At 32.6% G+C, this 18,612-nt stretch overlaps 2 protein-coding genes, 1 long non-coding RNA gene and 1 pseudogene across 4 annotated transcripts; 1 reads left to right on the top strand and 3 right to left on the bottom strand.

Annotated features, from left to right (window-relative positions):
- Positions 1-75: 75 nt before the first annotated feature.
- Positions 76-990, top strand: LOC147513094 (14 kDa proline-rich protein DC2.15 pseudogene; annotated as a pseudogene).
- Positions 991-2,002: 1,012 nt separating this feature from the next.
- On the bottom strand, positions 2,003-4,074 carry LOC147513093 (F-box/kelch-repeat protein At1g57790-like). Its single transcript, XM_086599518.1, has 2 exons — positions 3,523-4,074; positions 2,003-3,411 (listed from the first exon to the last, which is right to left on the bottom strand). The coding sequence occupies exons 1-2, from the start codon at positions 3,987-3,989 to the stop codon at positions 2,241-2,243; spliced, it is 1,638 nt and encodes a 545-aa protein (XP_086455644.1). The 5' UTR covers positions 3,990-4,074; the 3' UTR covers positions 2,003-2,240.
- An 8,566-nt stretch (positions 4,075-12,640) lies between these two features.
- Positions 12,641-14,740, bottom strand: LOC147513092 (uncharacterized). Its single transcript, XM_086596125.1, has 4 exons — positions 14,652-14,740; positions 14,423-14,520; positions 14,192-14,252; positions 12,641-13,063 (listed from the first exon to the last, which is right to left on the bottom strand). Exons 1-4 carry the CDS (start codon positions 14,681-14,683, stop codon positions 12,910-12,912), a joined length of 345 nt encoding a protein of 114 aa, XP_086452251.1. The 5' UTR covers positions 14,684-14,740; the 3' UTR covers positions 12,641-12,909.
- Positions 14,741-14,887: 147 nt separating this feature from the next.
- LOC147513091 (uncharacterized) lies at positions 14,888-17,962 on the bottom strand. 2 transcript variants are annotated; one of them, XR_015215217.1, is made up of 3 exons: positions 17,477-17,962; positions 16,087-16,136; positions 14,888-15,999 (listed from the first exon to the last, which is right to left on the bottom strand). It is a non-coding gene; the product is annotated as an uncharacterized LOC147513091 (long non-coding RNA). The 2 variants fall into 2 exon arrangements; XR_015215216.1 differs by having other exon boundaries at positions 14,888-15,438; positions 17,477-17,941.
- Between the last annotated feature and the right edge of the window lie 650 nt (positions 17,963-18,612).

Below are 18,612 nucleotides of genomic sequence, written 5' to 3'. Positions count from 1 at the left end.
AACATGTTGCACGATTCATTTAATTGATATGAAATTCTCCTGAGCCAGCTCAGTCGTGGTTAAATATGCTGCAACGATTCAAGTTTTAAATCCTAATATGAACTAATTTGCTTTGCTAATTAAAACAACTCTTCTCAATGAACTCTTATAAATAGACAAGACACATTGCATGTTCTGCATCAAACCAAACATTTTGTGTTGCAAATAATACCAGTACTACATACTAAGAACCATTAAGGGAGAGTGAAATGGCTTCAAAGATCTCTACCTCAGTTGTTCTGTTTCTGCTACTAAACATACTCTTTTCTGCAATGGTCACTGCTACACCAACACCTGCTTCTAAAGGTAAATGCCCAATTGATGCTCTGAAGTTGGGTGTCTGCTTAAATTTGCTAAATGGGTTGGTTGATGTCCAAATCGGCACTCCATCTGACATTCCTTGCTGCAGTCTTATATCAGGCCTCGCCGATCTTGAGTTAGAAGTGTGCCTTTGTACTACCATTAAACTCAAAGGACTTATCAATCTCAATCTCCCAATAGATCTCAGTTTGCCTCTCAACGCTTGCGGGAAGACACTCCCCACTGGTTTCCAATGTCCCTAGATATCATTTTTTTTCTTTTTTTTTTCATGTGTGAAATTGGTCCTTGGTGTTACTAGTGGTGTGCTGTGTTAATAAGTGTTTTCATGTTAATATAAGTATTAACATAAGAAAACAATTGTACTCGTGAATATTTGATTGATTCTTTTCATTTGTCTCAATTACTAGTATCCTACTTTTTTGTGCAAAAGCTTTCTCCTTTGTTTGAATAAATTTTGCTTTCTGTGACTAGAATTTCGTATGGCGTCCTTTTACATGACAGGACTCGTAGCAGGCCATTAATCTTTCCTGACTCTGTCTTGCATAAGTAAAGCTCCACTATGTTTTAGTGGAATGGGAGGAAAAATCTTCCCAGGAATAATTCCAGTGGTTGGATCTTGATGTACTTTAATTTCCCCCCACATAGATTTTAGGGTGTGTTTGTTATGATGGAAATGAAAGGAAATACTATGGAAAGGAAAGGAAAATAAGAGTGGTTCCCTTTTCCATAGTTTTTAATTTGTTTTCCAGTGGGTTGGGCTTTCTTATGGAAACAAATGGAAAAGGTTTTTGTCTCCCCCGAAATTTTTGTGGAAAGAAATTTAGATAAAGAACTAACTACTAATACAAAATACAATATTTGCCAAAACAAACGTGCGAACCAAACACATACCATTTAAAATTATTTCCTTTCCATTCCATTCCATAAGAATTTTACGAGTTAAAATTTAACAAACAAATAAGTATACAAAAGATATTGCGAAGAAGTTGGGGTTGAAATATCAATTTACGTTGGGGTGAGATTCATTTTGAAGAAGTAGAAGCCTCCTACCTATATTAGTCTGCTGCAGATCTTGTGCATGGCCATTAAGGAGCATCCAGAGTAAGTATATGGCCGAGTATAAGCTGTTTTTCATTAAGCATGAATGGAAGATAGGATCTTTTTCACAAATCTTAGTGTATTTCAAAGACGCTCTCGAGATATCATTCTGTTGTCTTCGTGGTAGTACTTGATATATGTAAATTTACTACCTGACTCAACTCTAATCCGTCCAAATTTTAACTGCGTAGAGTCGCAATAGCACGTAATGCTTATTCTTGGAGTGATGATGTTTTACACTGATAACGGCTATTTGACACTGCTCTCAAAAGGACCAGTCGTCACTCAGTCTCACAGGTATAAATTGTTCAGGTTTATCATAAATGAAGTTTATTTGCATGTGAATCTGAAGATTTTGGATGGTAAACTCAGTTTAAAACGTATTAACCCCATTTTGAATACAAGTGCCAAGAAACCCCAAAGGATATTTAAAGAACTTGGGATGACCCATCAACAGTGGCGCCCAATTAGGTGATCCCAGAATCTCTATCAGGCAAAATCCAACACAAACTCAGAACATCATATGTTTACTTATTTCAAGATATCTAATGAACTTATGCTCTATAAGGAAAATCATACCTGCTTGAAACACACAGTACATGTATTATTCCTATATTACTTGTAGCAGGGATGGATATACATGATTTATCAAGAAACAACAAAGAACAGGTTCGAGATGCACGTGAAAATAAAAACAAATCAATTGAACAATGATAGATACTAACCTATTTCTTCTGTATACTTGTCCAGAAGGACAAATAGAGTATCACCAACACCAGGTATCACGACGATGTATGCTTCCAACTTATAGTAGGCTGCATCCAAGCGCAATGTAATAGTTCTTTTGTATTGTAAAGATCCTCCCCAAAATAGTCGCCAAAAGAGGACTGCCATCTGCCTATCTGAAGAGAGTAGAACAGATAGTTGTTCTCGCAATTAAATGAGACAGAAAAATAAATCTTGTTCTGCATTCTTTCTGCTACTGCCTTCAGTGCTATAGATGAAAAACGGCTTACAAACAACATTATATCTTCTAAATTACTTAAAGTCTTCCAAGTCTCATTCGAATAATCCAACTTCAGCACATGAACATATTTCCCCTTATGACTGACAAAAACCGATAATATTTCTCCATTATACTCCAGCAAATAGCTTCGGTGGATACAAGAACAAGGCCGAGGAGTACAGAGAACAGTCCAACCATTTAAGCCATCCTTCAGATCAAAGATACCCAGGTGTCTTTTTTGCCCCAAACAGTAAAAAGCACCATTGCAGAAAACTGGAGTGACCTTAGAAGGGATGAATCGAGCTTCACTAACACCCAATATGTTAGTCCAAGCATCATCTTCCAGATGCACAAAATAAATATCAACCGCATTAAACCCACGGAAACAAATACCAAAAGTAACACAATCTGGAGAAGTTGGTGGAGATGAAAAGGATACACCAGAGAATGAAAAAATTTCTGTCAAATCTGGAAGTTCGACTATCTCCTTAGTGAAGGGGTTGAAAAAGAACATCGAATAGTCACCTGCGGACATTAGTAACCAGCCATCCTTTGAGGAGCAAATTCTAGCATACAATAGCTCTGGCATGTCAAAGTGAGAAGTAATATTACACGTCGGGTCAAGGAATTTGCATCTACTGCTCTCTCTATTAGAGGACATGAGCCAAGGATACTCAATTGTGGAACCAGTTGGATTAACTCTCCACCGGATTGGACGAACCGAAAATGCCCATGTTTTACAAACGCAACGAAGATTCATATAATCAATAGCCAAGGGTAGATGCATTGCTATCATCGCTACGAGATCAAAGGGGAGATCAATCCAGCAAATCCTTTCTGATTTCTCCACATTTACTTTTATTATTGCTAGTGTGTTACGCATTGCCTCCATCTTCAATTCCTTCTTCGCAGTTGTATTTTCATCTACGTTCTGCTTTTCAACCAGCCTAGTTAATAAAGTTACATCAGCCATTAGATAAAAATTTGAAATATACAACAGATTACAGGGGAAACATAGAAATAAAGACATATGAAATGACAAGGAAAGGAAGAGATACCTGTTACTAGGCAGTAGCCAAAAAGGTAAAGAGGAAGGTGTCCTTAAACTCGGACAGGGCAGATAAATTGATATACTCTCGTCTTCCAGATCAAATACATACAAATTATGCTTGTCTTTCACCAGGGTGAAATATATGCAATTTCCTTTCAATCCTGACTGAGTAGCAGAGACAGACATAGAGTCAGCGCCAATAGTTGATACAAATATCACGTTATCACCTAAACAGTCCATGATCACCCATGCCTCCTCGGAAAAATCCATCTTGAAAAGCTCAATATGGTTGACTCCCTTAAAAGTTACACCCTCAGAATGTATGACTACGAAAATTATTTCGCCACAAGATTCAACCAAATAAGCATGAAAGCAGAGTGTTTCAGGGTAATATTGAGGTCTTTCGAAATCTAATGTCCTCACCGACAATTTGCCACAAGGTTCCCTATCAATAATTATTGTCAAACGTTGCATGGTAAGAGCATAGATTGTTCCATCCGTACAACTAATGACCTTGTCAATGTAGTCATCTATTTTAATTCCATCCCTCACAATTTCATACTCGTTTCCTAGTTGAAGCAGAATTAGAAAATTTTAGTTTCCTAGTATATATATAATGACCGTCGTTTCCTATTTCAGTTTCCTATGTCACTGTTTCACCGTGAGAATCTAGTCACAAAGACCATCTCCAAATTTCACAAAATAGAAACGCAAACTTCATTGCCATTTACCGAAAAAATTAAAAATTAATAGATAAAAAACAGTTCATTGCACATTTTTGGTGAGTTTTCATGAAATGATGGGCTAACACTGTGTGCCACACCATCTTAATTGGCCTCCAGAATTACACGCCCTTTTAAATAGAGTAGATGAGTGGAATCATGCATCTATAGAGTATAGACACGCTATGCTATGCAGATCATAGCGACCGGGTAGACCGTTAGATGCCTCTTCACACATCCCGATGCAATGTTAAAATCTGAGAAAATTAAGAGAAAAAAGAAGTACCCAAAATATTTTTCAATAAAACCCACATTTTTCTACTTTATCATTTTCCATGAAAAATCTTGTCTTGTTTTAATTTGAACAAAATCAATATATATATATATTAATGTCTAATATTAAATTAAGCTGGTATAATATTAATGTCTTGTGTTTTCTTGATGGTATATATCAGTTGAATATTAAAATCTGAGAAAATATTAATGCTTTGTTTCTTGATGGTAAACAAGGCATTAATATTAGATCGGCTTAATTTAATATTAAAATCTGAGAAAATTAAGAGAAAAAAGAAGTACCCAAAATATTTTTCAATAAAACCCATATTTTTCTACTCTATTATTTTCGACAAAAAATTAACTCTTTGGCAATTAGGAGCGAAAAGTCCCCGAAGCACCCATCCACCACACATCCACCATCTTTTAACTAATAATGATTAACTCTGGTTAGTTAAAATCTAACAAAATATTTATTTTATTCTCTCTTCAAATCATTCATTTTTTTTTCTCTATTATTTTTCAATAAAACCCATATTTTTCTACTCTATTATTTTCCATGAAAAATCTCGTCCTGTTTTAATTTGAACACAATCAATTAATTTGCAGGCATGTGCATACGCACCGGCTCTTTTGAAAACATTTAGATTTTTTTTAGAAAATTAGGACTATCGTTTTAGTCGCTAACCCGTTTTAATTTTCTAACAAATTGTTTTAAATAAAATTTTAATTAAGTTTTAAAAACCCGTTTTTTCAATTGGGAGAGAGATCATGTTTTAATAGGAGAATAATTTTCGTTTTAATTAGATATGCTATATTTTCTTTTTTCAATAGGAGAGGAATTCCCATTTTAACAGAAGAATTATTCTCGCTTTAATTAAAAGTGCTAGAATTTGTTTTAATAGGAAATAAATTCCCGTTATAATAGGAGAGGAATTCCTATTGTAAAAAAAGATTCTCGTTTTTCAAATATGAGATAAATTCCCGTTATAATAGGAGATGACGTGGAATTTTAATAGAGCTCGAAAAATACTCTTTGTGAGACCTTTAATATTAAGACTAGAAAGTAGACTCGTGCATACGCACCGATTCTTTTAAAAACTTGCTCAATAATCGTAAATATATATATATAGTTTCTAACAAATCGTGATTCATGTTTTCGTCGTTAACTCGTTTTAATTTCTCAACAAATTATTTTAATTAAATTTTAAAAACCCGTTTTTTAACTGGGGGAGAGATACGATTTTAATAAGAGAATGATTCATGTTTTAATAAGAAGTGTTATAATTTCTTTTTTCTAATAGATGAAGAATTTCTGTTTTAATAGGAGAATAATTCATGTTTTAATTAGAAGTGCCTAAAAAAATTCAATAAGAGAGAAATTCCCGTTTTAATAGGAGATGGTGACGTGGAATTTTAATAGAGCTCGAAAAATACTCCATGTGGGAGCTTTAATATTAAGATATAGACTAGATTTTGAACCCGGGCATACGCCCCGGATCTATTAAATATTTTGTGTGCTGAAAAGGTTTTCACAAAATGTTTTACACAAATTTTTGAATCAGAATATATTTTTATCAGTTGAAATAAGTTAATGAGCAGCGATTATGGTGCATAAATACTTGGAAACTAAGGGATCAAATTGAGATAGCCTCTTCAGTTTGTGGTTTATGATATTAATCCATAATTTTCAAATATAATTATCTTAAACTCGATCTAATTTGTATAATAATTTTTTTAGATTTATGGTGATTTAGCGGCAAATTTTTGAATCAGAATATATTTTTATTGAAAATAAACCGAAATACATTAATGAGCAGCGATAATAGATGCATAAGTACTTGGAAATTAAGAGATCAAATTGAGATAGCCTCTTCACTTTGTGGTTTAGGATATTAATCCGTAATTTTCAAATAGAATTATCTTAAACTCGATCTAGCTTGTATAATAGTTTTTTTAGATTTATGGTGATTTAGCGGCAAATTTTCGAATCACAATATATTTTTATTAAAAATAAACCGAAATACGTTAATGGGCAGTGATTATGGTGCATAAGTATTTAGAAACTAAGGGATCAAATTGAAATAGCCTCTTCACTTTGTGGTTTAGGATATTAATCCGTAATTTTCAAATAGAATTATCTTAAACTCGATCTAGCTTATATAATAGTTTTATTATATTTATTATGATTTAGCAGTAAATCATCACCGCTCAGCTTACGTACTAATGTGTACAAATCACTAAAACAGATTGATTCTTTCCATATCCTCAAATAATACACTACTCCCACTTGAACAGATTTGTCATATGAACGTGTTCTACGAACGGGTGTCGTTATATTAAATTATTCTAAAAAATATTAGCAACTATGCATAGATATGAGATATGAAAATTATATTAATTACTCATTTAAATTTCTTGCACCACTATGCATAGCTCTATGAAAAGGAAGCATCAAACCTTGATAAAACTTACCGACTTCTTTTTATTGTTAGGTTTAACAATAGAAGTTTGATTGAAGTTTTGTGAGAATGCCCAATGTGGCGAAGATAATATTGAAGTTACTTGAATAGCAAAACATTTCCAATCACAATAAAAGAATTATGATAAACACTACTTAAAATGTAAAACTATATTTGTCGAGACATTTATTCCCCCTACATATAATACAAATATGTTTTAGGGTTATTAGTTCAATGCATTTGCATCAAGTTTCTGATTTTCCATTAATTATTCTTTGAGGTTAGTTTAGTATAGTACGTTGCATCTAGTTTCCAAATTCTCAATAATTATTCTTTGAGGTTAGTTCAATGCAGTTGCATCAAGTTTCCGATTTCTCGTTAATTATTATTTGAGGTTAGTTCAGTGCAATTGCATCCACTTTATGATTTCCCATTAGTTATTCATTAAGGTTAATTCAGTAAAGTTGCATCCAATTTTTTATGTTTCGTTAATTAGTATTTGAGATTAGTTCATTGCATTTGCATCCAGGTTCCAATCTCCCATTAATTACTCTTTGAGATTAGTTCAATACATTTGCATCCAGTTTCTGATTTCCCGTTAATTGTTTTTCTAGGTTAGTTCGATAGTTTACAATTTCTATACAGTTTGCATACATGTAAGAGTCTGTTTTTATAAACTCACTTTCGTTTTGGGTTCCTAATTACTCATGTGAGAAGGCTGAAAAAGCAGACATTTATGCTTTGAGGTCAACGTGATGCAGTTACATCCAACTCCTGATTTCCAGTTAACTATTTTTTAGGCTATTTCAATGCATTTGCATCCAATTTCTGATTTCCCGTTAATTAATCTCGATTTTTAGTTTAATGCTTGATTGCATCGGTTTTGTTTTCCGTTAATTATTCTTTGAGTTAGTTCAATGCGGTTGCATCCAATTTTCGATTTTGTGTTAATTGTTCTTTAAAGTTAGTTCAATGCATTTGCATCAAGTTTTCGATTTCCGTTAATTATTTTTAAGGTTAGTTCAATGCGATTTACATCAAATTTATAATTTCCGTTAATTATTCATTTAGATTAGTTCAATGCAGTTTTATCCATTTTTTCAATGTTTAATTAATTAGTCTTTGATATTACTTCATTGCATTTGGATTCAGTTTTCGATTTCTTGTTAATAACTCTTTAAGGTTAGTTCGATGCATCTGCATTTAGTTTTTGATTATTTATGCTTTGAGGTTAGTTCGATGCAATTATATCCAGTTTCTGATTTCCCGTTAATTATTCTTTGAGATTATTTCAATGTATTTGCATTTAGTTTCCGATTTCCCACCAATTATTCTATGAGGTTAGTTCAATACAGTTGCATTCGGTTTTTGATTTTCTGTTAATCATTTTTTGAGTTTAGTTCAATGCATTTGCATCCAGTTTCCGATTTTCCATTAATTATTATATGAGGTTTGTTTGATGTATTTGCATACCGTTTCCGATTTTCCGTTAATTATTTTTCAGGGATTTTCATCCAATTTCTAATTTCCCATTAGTTATTATCTGACGTCAGTTTAATACAATTACACCCAGTTTCCGATTTTTAGTTAATTACTTTTTAAGTTTAGTTTATGGCATTTGCATAAAATTTCCGATTTTCCATTAATTACTCTTTGAGCTCTATTATGTATTTAAATCCAATTTCCGATTTCCTTTTAATTATCCAATGTGGTGTGTAATACCAACTTCTACTGATTCATCTGTAGTGTCCTTGCAAACATGACATAGAAAGTAAATTATGCTTGATTTACTATGTGGGATCATCGAAGATTATCCAGTTCCTGATTTTCCATTAATTATTATTTAAATTATGCATGACTCACTATGTGGAATATTTAAAGATTATCTATGAACGGGTGTTGTTATATTAATTATTCTGAAAAATATTTGTAAATATGCATAACTATTATATATTAATATTATATTAATCACTCAACCAAATTTCTTATAACGTGAAAACCTCACTCTCCATTAAAAAAAAAATAACTCACATTTGATAAAATCTTTCGACTTCATTTTGTTGTTTAATAATAGAAGTTTGATTGAAGTTTTGTGAGATTGCCTAATAAGGTGAAGTTCATATATATTGAAGCTACTTGAATAGCAAGGAGTTCCCAATCATACGGGAAGAGATAAGATAAACACCATTTTAAATGCAAAACTATACTTATCGAGATATTACCACAATATAACCCAACTATGTTTTGAGGTTAGTTCAATGTATTTGCATGTAGTTTCTGATTTTTCATTATTTATATTTTGAGGTTAGTTCAATGCAGTTGCATCCAATTTCTAATTCCGTTATTTATTTTTGAGATCGAGTTCAATGTAGTTGCATCAGGTTCGATTTCTTGTTAATTATTCTTTTCGATTAGTTCAATACATTTGCATCTAATTTTCAATTTCCTGTCAACTGTTATTTGAGGTCAGTTCAATGCATTTGCATCCAGTTTTTTATTTCCCATTAATTATTTTGTGAGATTAGTTTAATGCATTTTCATCTAGTTTCTGATTTCTCGTTTATTATTTGATAAAATTGAATTTGCATCTAGTTTCCGATTTCCGATTTCCCGTTAATTAATTTTTAAGATTAGTTCCACGCATTTGCATCATGTTTCTAATTTATAATTAATTTTTCTTCGAGGTTAGTTCAATGCAGTTGCATCCAGTTTCCGATTTTTCATTAATTTAATATTTGAGGGTTAGCTCAATGCATTTTTGCATCGGTTTCGATTTTCCGACAATTATTTTTTTATGTTAGTTTGATGTATTTGTATCAAAGTTTTGATTTTCTGTTAATTATTCTTTGAGGTTAGTTTAATGTAGTTGTATTCATATTCTAATTTTCTATTAATTATTTTTTAAGATTAATTTAATACTTGCATTTGCATCCAGTTTTCGATTTTCTGTTAAATATTATTTGAGGTTATAGTTTGATGCATTTGCATCCAGTTTTCGGTTCCCCATTAATTATTTTTTTACGTTAGTTTCATTCAATATTATATATTTTTTAAAATATTTGTCATTATTGCTTTGCCGTTATTTTTTTTTAAAAAATTTTATTATATATTTTGTGATGTTATTTTTTGTATAATTGTTTTTAATTGTGTTTTGAGTCAGTGTTAAGGATATATTCGAAATAAGTCGGTGCTTATTAAAATTGTATGATTTGTAATAGGGAATTAGTTTCTACAAATCACATATTTTTAGCAATTTTTTTTATTTGATCAAATATATATATAAGAATTGGAACACTAAAAATGTTTGATTCATAATAGGAAATTACCTTTTATAAATCACCTATTTTTTAGCAATTATGTTTATCTGATCAAATATATAAGAAGTTGTAATACACTCCAACTCTCCAAATATAAGAATTAGAAATACACTCAAACTCTTCAAAGAGGTTCTATGTACGTGGGATTATAGGCTATTAGAAAAGATTATCTTTCATATTAGAGTTTCCCATAAGAAAAAAAAAAAAAAAAAAAAAAAAAAAAAAAAAAAAAAAAACAAAACTAACTCTAATATTAGAGTGCCACATAGGAGAGAGAAAATCCTCTATTAGAGGTCTCTGCTTTAGTATATAGATAGTAGATATAGGGGCTAGCTACCTTGACAGCTTATCTTGACATCTACAACTTACACAATGAACTAAGAGCTGATTTTTTGGGAATATGTTCTCCGTACAATAGAGATCATAACCACAAATTATCAAGACATTTGAACATGTCTAACCTTGTCAAAAGTTGTGTTTAAGTTCAATATTTATCTAACAGTCTACAATTTTAGTACTCTTTTTAATAAAACTAGACATATCCAATTGAGATGAGTTTTGGTGGAGATTCTATCCAAAATAGGAAGATCTTCTCTACAAAAAATCAGCCCTTAGTTTAATGTACAAATTCACTTTTAGGTTTTGGATGTCAAGATAAGTTGTCAAGGTAGCCAATATATATATAATAAAAATGTTTTTTAATGGAGACACAAGTACAGGCATAGGAGCAAATGATTTTTATTTAGGGGTTATTTTTATTTAACCCCCCCCCCTTTTGAGATAACCCTCCATTTTGAAAATAATTACTGATTGTCTCCCATTTCAGAGTTAATTTTACATATTGACAATTTTGCCCTTATGTCAAATTTGTAACCCCCCCATTTTTAACATACGTCTTTGAAAAATTTAGAAATTCAAAAAATGGAAAAAAAAATAACAAAAACTCGAAAACAAATTAAAAAATATTAAAAAAAAAAAAAAATCAAAATTTTCTAAAAATTGAAAAAACAAATCGGAAAAAAATTCAAAAAAAATTTCAGCAAAATAAAATAACATCGAAAAAATGCGTAAAAATTTGAAAAAATAATAAAACTACTCAAAAAATAGGAAAACAAATGAATTTTATTATTTTTTCAAATTTTTATGCATTTTTCAATTTTATTTTAATTTTTTTCGAATTTTTTTCCGATTTGTTTTTTCAATTTTTAGAAAATTTCGGAATTTTTTTTTTTTTTTTGAATTTTCCTTTTATCGAATATTTTTTAATTTGTTTTCGAGTTTTTTTTTTTTTTTTTCAATTTTCCGGATTTTTTGAGTTTTCAGATTTTTTTTTTTTTTTTTTTTTTTCGGATTTTTCAAAGACATGTTAAAAATGGGGTTTTTACAAATTTAACATAAGAGCAATATAGAAAATTAACTCTAAAATGGAGGGCAATCAGTAATGATTTTCAAAATAGGGGGTTATCTCAAAAAGAGAGTCTATTTTTGAGGGGTTAAGTTAAAACCCCTTTTATTTAATAATGAAACATACTCTTAATTATTAATGGGGCTCTTTCCTTTAATTTGATTCAAATTGCTATTTTGTTTGATGGGATGTCTAACAGAGAAATGGAGATTTTGATTAAAAAAAAATGAGTTTTATGGGTGGAAGACTAAGGGTACCTGGACGGGACGCTATGTAATCAAGTTTTCCCGAAATTTCAGTCAAAATCACATTGACTTGGGGGTGGTAGGAAAGGTGTGGTTAGGAAGGGGAGTTGGGGCCTTGGGGTAACTCTAATTAAAATGGGGATGTCATCTAACTTCTTTAAAGAAAACGATGGGAGGAACAGTGAAATTCATCACGCCATTAATTGCTTTTTCCAATTTTGCCCCTTTCCAAACACGAATATTACAACTCATGCCATTTGTTTGTTTTATTTTTTTTATTTTGTTTTTTGCATGGGTAAAATAGTAGTTTCATGTCCATAAAGTAATTAAAAATAAAATAAAATCAGAGATTGTTCCATCACGGCATTTTTTTTTTCTGATTTTGCCCCTTGCCAAACCCGAATATTACAGATCATGCCATTTTTAATGTTTACGTGGCAGAGACACGTACAAAGAGGCTAGTGTCAAATAATATATAAGGTAAGAATTCTATTACAGTAAACCCCAACTCATTAACTCGTCGTCGTATCTTCTCCCCAAACCTCAACTTTATCTTCTATTACTTTCAGCATCGTGGTATGTTCTATTACTTTCAGCATTTCTTTATTTCTTTTCATACTTGTATTCTTTAATGTTAGCTGACTCTTAAAATAAACAATAACAAACAAAAGAACAATTTTGAAATTTTACAAGTCTGTCAATTCATAATAGTCTGTCAATTACTGCTAAATTCACAATAGTTTGTCAATTAGTTTCTACTAGCAAGAGATAAAAACAGGTTTGTAACACCATCTGCTCAAATCCTTTAACTATAGTTCAAAATTTCGGCATTTCCGGAATTCCATTTCAAAATTTCAACAGTTTCAAAGAACTCCGAAATTCCAGTGGAATTCCGGAAGTAGAACTCTGAACAAAAACCAAAATAATGAAATTGTCTTTTTTACATTTGTAAAAATAAAATTACTTTGTCCTAGATTATGAAACTAACATTATATTTATCTTCTTCTCCTAGATTATGGTCATCCTTGGACCTGGACCTGGACCTGTCAAATGCCGCATCTGTCTGAAAGAGTGGGACGGCACTATTGAATCTCTCCATAAGCACATGGAGCTGTGCAACCGACCTGCAAACAAAAACAACGACAACAATGTCAATGGGAACAACAACAATGGCAGGAAGAACGGAGGGAAGAAGAACAAAGGCGGACAACAATGTCAATGGGAACAACAACAATGGCAGGAAGAACGGAGGGAAGAAGAACAAAGGCGGGAAGAACGGAGGGAGGAAGAACAAAGGCGGGAGGAACGGAGGGAGGAACAACAATGGCGGGAGGAACGGAGGGAGGAACAACAATGGCGGGAGGAACTAAACTAGGACTAAACAAATAAATGCACTGCCCTTGGACTCTAAAAGGGTAATGTGCTGTGGTACCTGTCCAAGGGCAAGTTTTTGCAAATTAGAACCTATTACTTTACTGTTTTAATTTCTTTGAATTTTTGCAACTTGGACTCCTCAACCCCTTTACTGTTTTAATTTCTTTGAATTTTTGCAACTTGGACTCCTCAACCCTTTCCTTGTCTACAGCAATATCAATGGCATAATAAAGTAAATGCTCATCAGATTTCTTTATTACTCCAAACTGTCAAATTCGTTCTTCTAACTTGCATTCCCCAAACCCCGACAGCTGCTCTTGGGTCAATTCATATGTTACAGAATTGACAATGTTTATTCCTACATATGCCATGCCACTTCCATCGTTGTTGGGTTAAAGTCGATGCTATTTCAATAGGCAATTGCAGTCAATCTCTCATTTAACTTATTCGATGTGGATATGAATACATATTTTTACCTTAGTCGATTAATACATATTCTCATTTAACTTAGTCGATGCTATTATTTTTACCTTCCATGATTAATACATATTTTTTTCTCACATAATTTCCAATTGAGGCTTAGGCCTATAAAGCTAGAATGAAGCCTCAATCCTCGAGGCTGAAAGAAGTTTGTTTAAAATGCCAAAAGAGTGGCACAACGTTTGACGGCATTAGATGAATTTCTGAAATGCCAAAGGAGGGTATATATATATATATAAAAGATAAGATATGCCATAAACAAAGGATACATAAATGCTCAAAACCATATCATGAATGCAAATGACAGAATAAAACATAATTTAGTAATACTTATCGGAAGCATTTCAACAAACTTTGAAAAAAAGCATTACAGAAGGGAGTAAAAGTTTAAACCTGACCTTTGCGCAAGCAATTGCTTTGAGTATAACAAATTCCATCCCTTGCCAAGTCTTCTTGAATCTTAAAAGTAAAAAAAAAAAAGAAAAAAGAATCAACACTAGTAGTATAAACGAAACAAAGTCAAAGTTAAAAGTCTTTCTATAGTCTTTTGCTGTCTTGTGTTAGCTGTTGTAATTTACAAATAAAACCATACAAATGTGAGAGATCCCACCCAAAGAGAGATGATTTACCAGCATCAATTTGTGATCCTGCTAATGAGGCCTTTAAGACACGTCTAAGGCACCACAAACTACTTCCATTGCGGGCTAACACTGTTCTGATCGTAAACCTGTTGTTGACAAAAAAGATGTCACGACAAATCTTTTATGTAAAGATTGACTAATTGCAGAGTATCCACACAAAAAAGAATTGTCATACAATTCAAATAACAAAATGTTTACAAAGGATTGAAGAACCAACATGAAGTAAACCTTATTGCACCATGATAACATCCATATGAGATCTCTTACTCCAAAGCCAACCAAGGTCCAGGGACAAAGTTCATAAATCTAAGGTTGGAGATAGTGCGATAGAAACAGTACGTCATAGTAAGAATGTCAGTTAAAAAAAAGTGAGCAACCCATAACTGCTTATCAAATGGATCCAGCAGTGATCTAATCTTTAGGTAGACTAGAATAAAGAACTAATGCTAGAAATTGAAGAATAACAAATGAACTTAATTTAATTGATAAAACAGAGAAGAGAACTTTTACAATGTTTACCAATTTGGTTCTAATAGAACCTTGGTATTTGCTAAGTTCTTGGAGAACTCTCTCTTTCACTCAAGAATACAAAAGTATTTTTTTTTTCCATCTCCTTTGATGAAAGGGGAAAAGTCTTTATATACGCTTCTTCCAGAATATTTAGCCCTTAAGTATTCAAACCAGTGTTCAAGTCCAACTTGAACTCTTGGTAGGCAACATTTATCCTCTTCTTTAACCACTAAGCTTCCTATAACATCTGGACCCTTTGTCATTTTGTGTTGAAGACGGCTTCAAACAGCTAGCGCCACCTAGGTTGCTTGACTGCCAAGAAGCTTCCTTGTTGAGGATAACTTGCTGGTTAAGATAACTTCACTGCTAAGGAAAGTTGCTGGTTAAGAAACCAGATGAATTCCTCATGCCAGCTTAAGTTTTCCTTCTTGTTTTAATTAGTGGATTAAGTGGAAATGGGACCCACTAATCAGATCAAGCAGTACCTAATTAAGCTATAGCATTCACAAAAAGAGTTTTTTTTCATCAATCTTAACCAAAAGAGAATGCATCAACCAGAAATGACAAATTTTCAGTGAAACAAATGGAACCTAATATATTTTTTCATTACTTCCGTGTTTGTATTTTCCAAATGTCTACAGAAACATCAGTAAGAGATGCCAGTGATTTGAAGAATGCTCGACTCACTTAAGCCTAGATGAATAAAAGTGACCTTCAAGACAACTGACGAGGTCTAAACTGATGAAAGACAAAGATCATGTCCTCGTGACTCCTGACTTGCTATAGATTTGTTGTTCATAGATCTAAGGTGAATTCACAACAATATTGTCAGTTAAACAAAATAAGCGACACATAACTGCTTATCAAATGGATCTAGCAATACCTAATTACGCTAAAGCACTCACAAATCAATGTCTTAGCCTAAGAGATATGTGACAGCACCAAGCAAGCAGAATTCTGGTCCTTTTATAATGCCCCACAGACATAACATTTCATAAGGCAGACGTGGTGCTTTATTTGGAAGGAGTAAATCTATGATTTATCAGGACTCGTCTCTGAAAATGCCAAATATGCCAAATCAAGCATTCAAACATAATTCTAAACAGGAAAACGGAAAGTATGATAAAATCTAGGCTTCATACCCTTAACTTTGCAAAATTCCCTTCTTGAGCACCCCAAAAGCCAAAACTATCTGACAGCAAAATAAATCACAAACAAAAAGGCCTCGATAAGAATCACCCAGATCAAACAGGAATTCCAAGAGTTATAGCCTAAAATCAAAACTTTAAACCTAGAACTTACGACAAATCCCCTGTTATACACCCAAGCCTCTTCAAAAGTAAAATCAATCAAAAGAAATATCTTGTAAATAATCAAAAACATTCAAATCAAATAAAAGCTGTGTAGAAATTAAGACTTTATCAAAAGAAGCATAGCGAGTTCTTTTTGGATGGGGGAGGTTAAAAACACTGTCCAGTTTCCTGTCTTACTGATTTTTTTTTTCCCTTCATCTTCCTCCATTTTTCCTTCTCCCTTTAGTCCCCCTCCCTCAGTTTCATTCACCCTCAAATCAGGTTTGACGACGTCGAATACTGTAAAAGTGTGGAAACCCCTTCTCCCACCCATCTCCCTTCTTCTTCCTCTCCTCTCTTCTCTTTCCTCCTGTAAACCTCATTTGCAATTCATTATCTCCACTCACTGTCGATGAATGGAGAGCTCACCCGCCCAACGTGCACGATATACTAGTTAGTATACCTGAAAGTTTGTGACACCCCCAACTTAAGCACCCAACCCTATTACAGAACAAATTTAAAATACAGATGGGAGTACCTTGTTGAACAACAGACAGCCTATTTTAAACATCACCAAATTCTTAAGCAGTTAGTTTTTTTCACATAAAAAACAAAACTTTATACCCTGAATGTTACAAATACCTCCACTTATCATCCCAATCTATTTGAAAGTCAAAAAGATCCCAAGAAACCGTTGTTTAACATCACCAACTTCAAATTTTTAAGAAGAAAGTGTTAAAAGAACAAAACTTTATGCCTGAAAACAACTAAATTACTCACTTAAGCATCCAAAACTATCCAAAATCGAAAGAAAATAAGAAATCAGAAGAAAATTATTGTCAAATACCATTCATTTTTAATTCAAACGAAACAAAAAGTCTAAAAATCAATGTTTTTACCTCAATCTTGTATAGTCGACTGGTTAAACAATCAAACCAATCCCGAAACCATATTCAATGATCGGTTATAAAAAAAAAAAGCAATACAGGACAAAGAAAGTCATCATGTATAAGATGAACAACGTAAAAGGAATTCAGTTGCAATATCACCACACACATAAAAAAAAAAAAAAAAATCAAATCAACATATAAAGTTAAAGGATAACCAACAACAACACAAAGGTTCTCAGAAACAGAGGAAGAGAGAGAAAGAGAGAGAGAGAGAGAGAGAGAGAGAGAGAGAGAGAGATAACCTGCTGTTTGCTACTCGATTCAGACCTAGAGAGAGAGAGAGAGATTACCTGTTGTTTGCTACTCGATTCAGATCTAGATCTCCACCTTTGTATGGGTAAGGTGTTGTGAAGGCTGGTTTCGTACGTGGTTTGGTATTTTATGATTTTTTCTAGACATCTTCTTCGCAGTCTTATCGGTCAAGTGGTCAACCACGATGTAAACAAGGAAGGGTTATTATACTCTTTCCTATTTTTCATTGTTTCCTTTTTTTTCTCGTTTTACATTTTTACTTTCGTTCGCCGTTGCAAACAAGAAGTTCTGATAGAAAGGAAGTTTAGCACGCATGGAACTGTTCAGTTTCATTCACACAAGTACTATTCTTTTGTTTTGTTTGCTTACTCTCGTATGCAAAACATTATCTCACTTCGGATGCTGAGTTATATATAAAGTTTCCCTAATGACACGTATGACCATATCAGAAGAGTGGGCTCTTTCGTGTTTAATCGTTTAAGATTTCACATTTTCACACAGAGGTATTATCATTACTTTGTCAAAAAAAATCGCATGGAAATATGGAATGCCGTTTAATGTTTCTTTATTGTTAATCGGCTTCCATGATACTGATTTACACCACAGAACTTGTGCTCGTCCATTCTTCACTGAATCACAGTGTAGTGTATATAAGCGTGGAAAAAAACACTGCCAGTACAATTCGAATCATTAGACCTTGCTGTATTTTTCCTGCATATAGATTTTAACTATGCAGTATATGCCACAACTGAAAACTTAAGTGAAAAAGGTAAAATAAGTGTGCTTATAATAATTGATGCAGATCTCGTCTCTGGCCGTTAAGGAGCATCTAGACTTCTAGAGTTAGCATATGACTTGGGTATAAGCTCTTCTTTAATTAAGCATAATCGCAATGTTACAGCAGTATGAGGTAATGGTACTACTACTACTACTTCATGTAAGATATCAGAGAGCACTACTTAACTAGTCTATTTCCTCCAATGCTTTTAGACTGCTTCTTGGGTTCATGGCCTCAGGCTACTTCACATCGATGAAAAAGGACTAGTACTGTAATTGACTGTGACAATACTAAATTGTTCTGATTAAGAAAATAATTGTGACCTTAATTGAATTATGTTTGATTACTTTCATCCAAGCGAACTCAGTTGAAAATGTAAAAGTTGCATTTTGAATC

Source organism: Coptis chinensis, chromosome 3, assembly GCF_015680905.1.
Source record: "Coptis chinensis isolate HL-2020 chromosome 3, ASM1568090v1, whole genome shotgun sequence".
NCBI classification, from domain to species: Eukaryota; Viridiplantae; Streptophyta; class Magnoliopsida; order Ranunculales; family Ranunculaceae; genus Coptis; species Coptis chinensis.
This window is presented reverse-complemented; position numbering and strand designations above follow the sequence as displayed.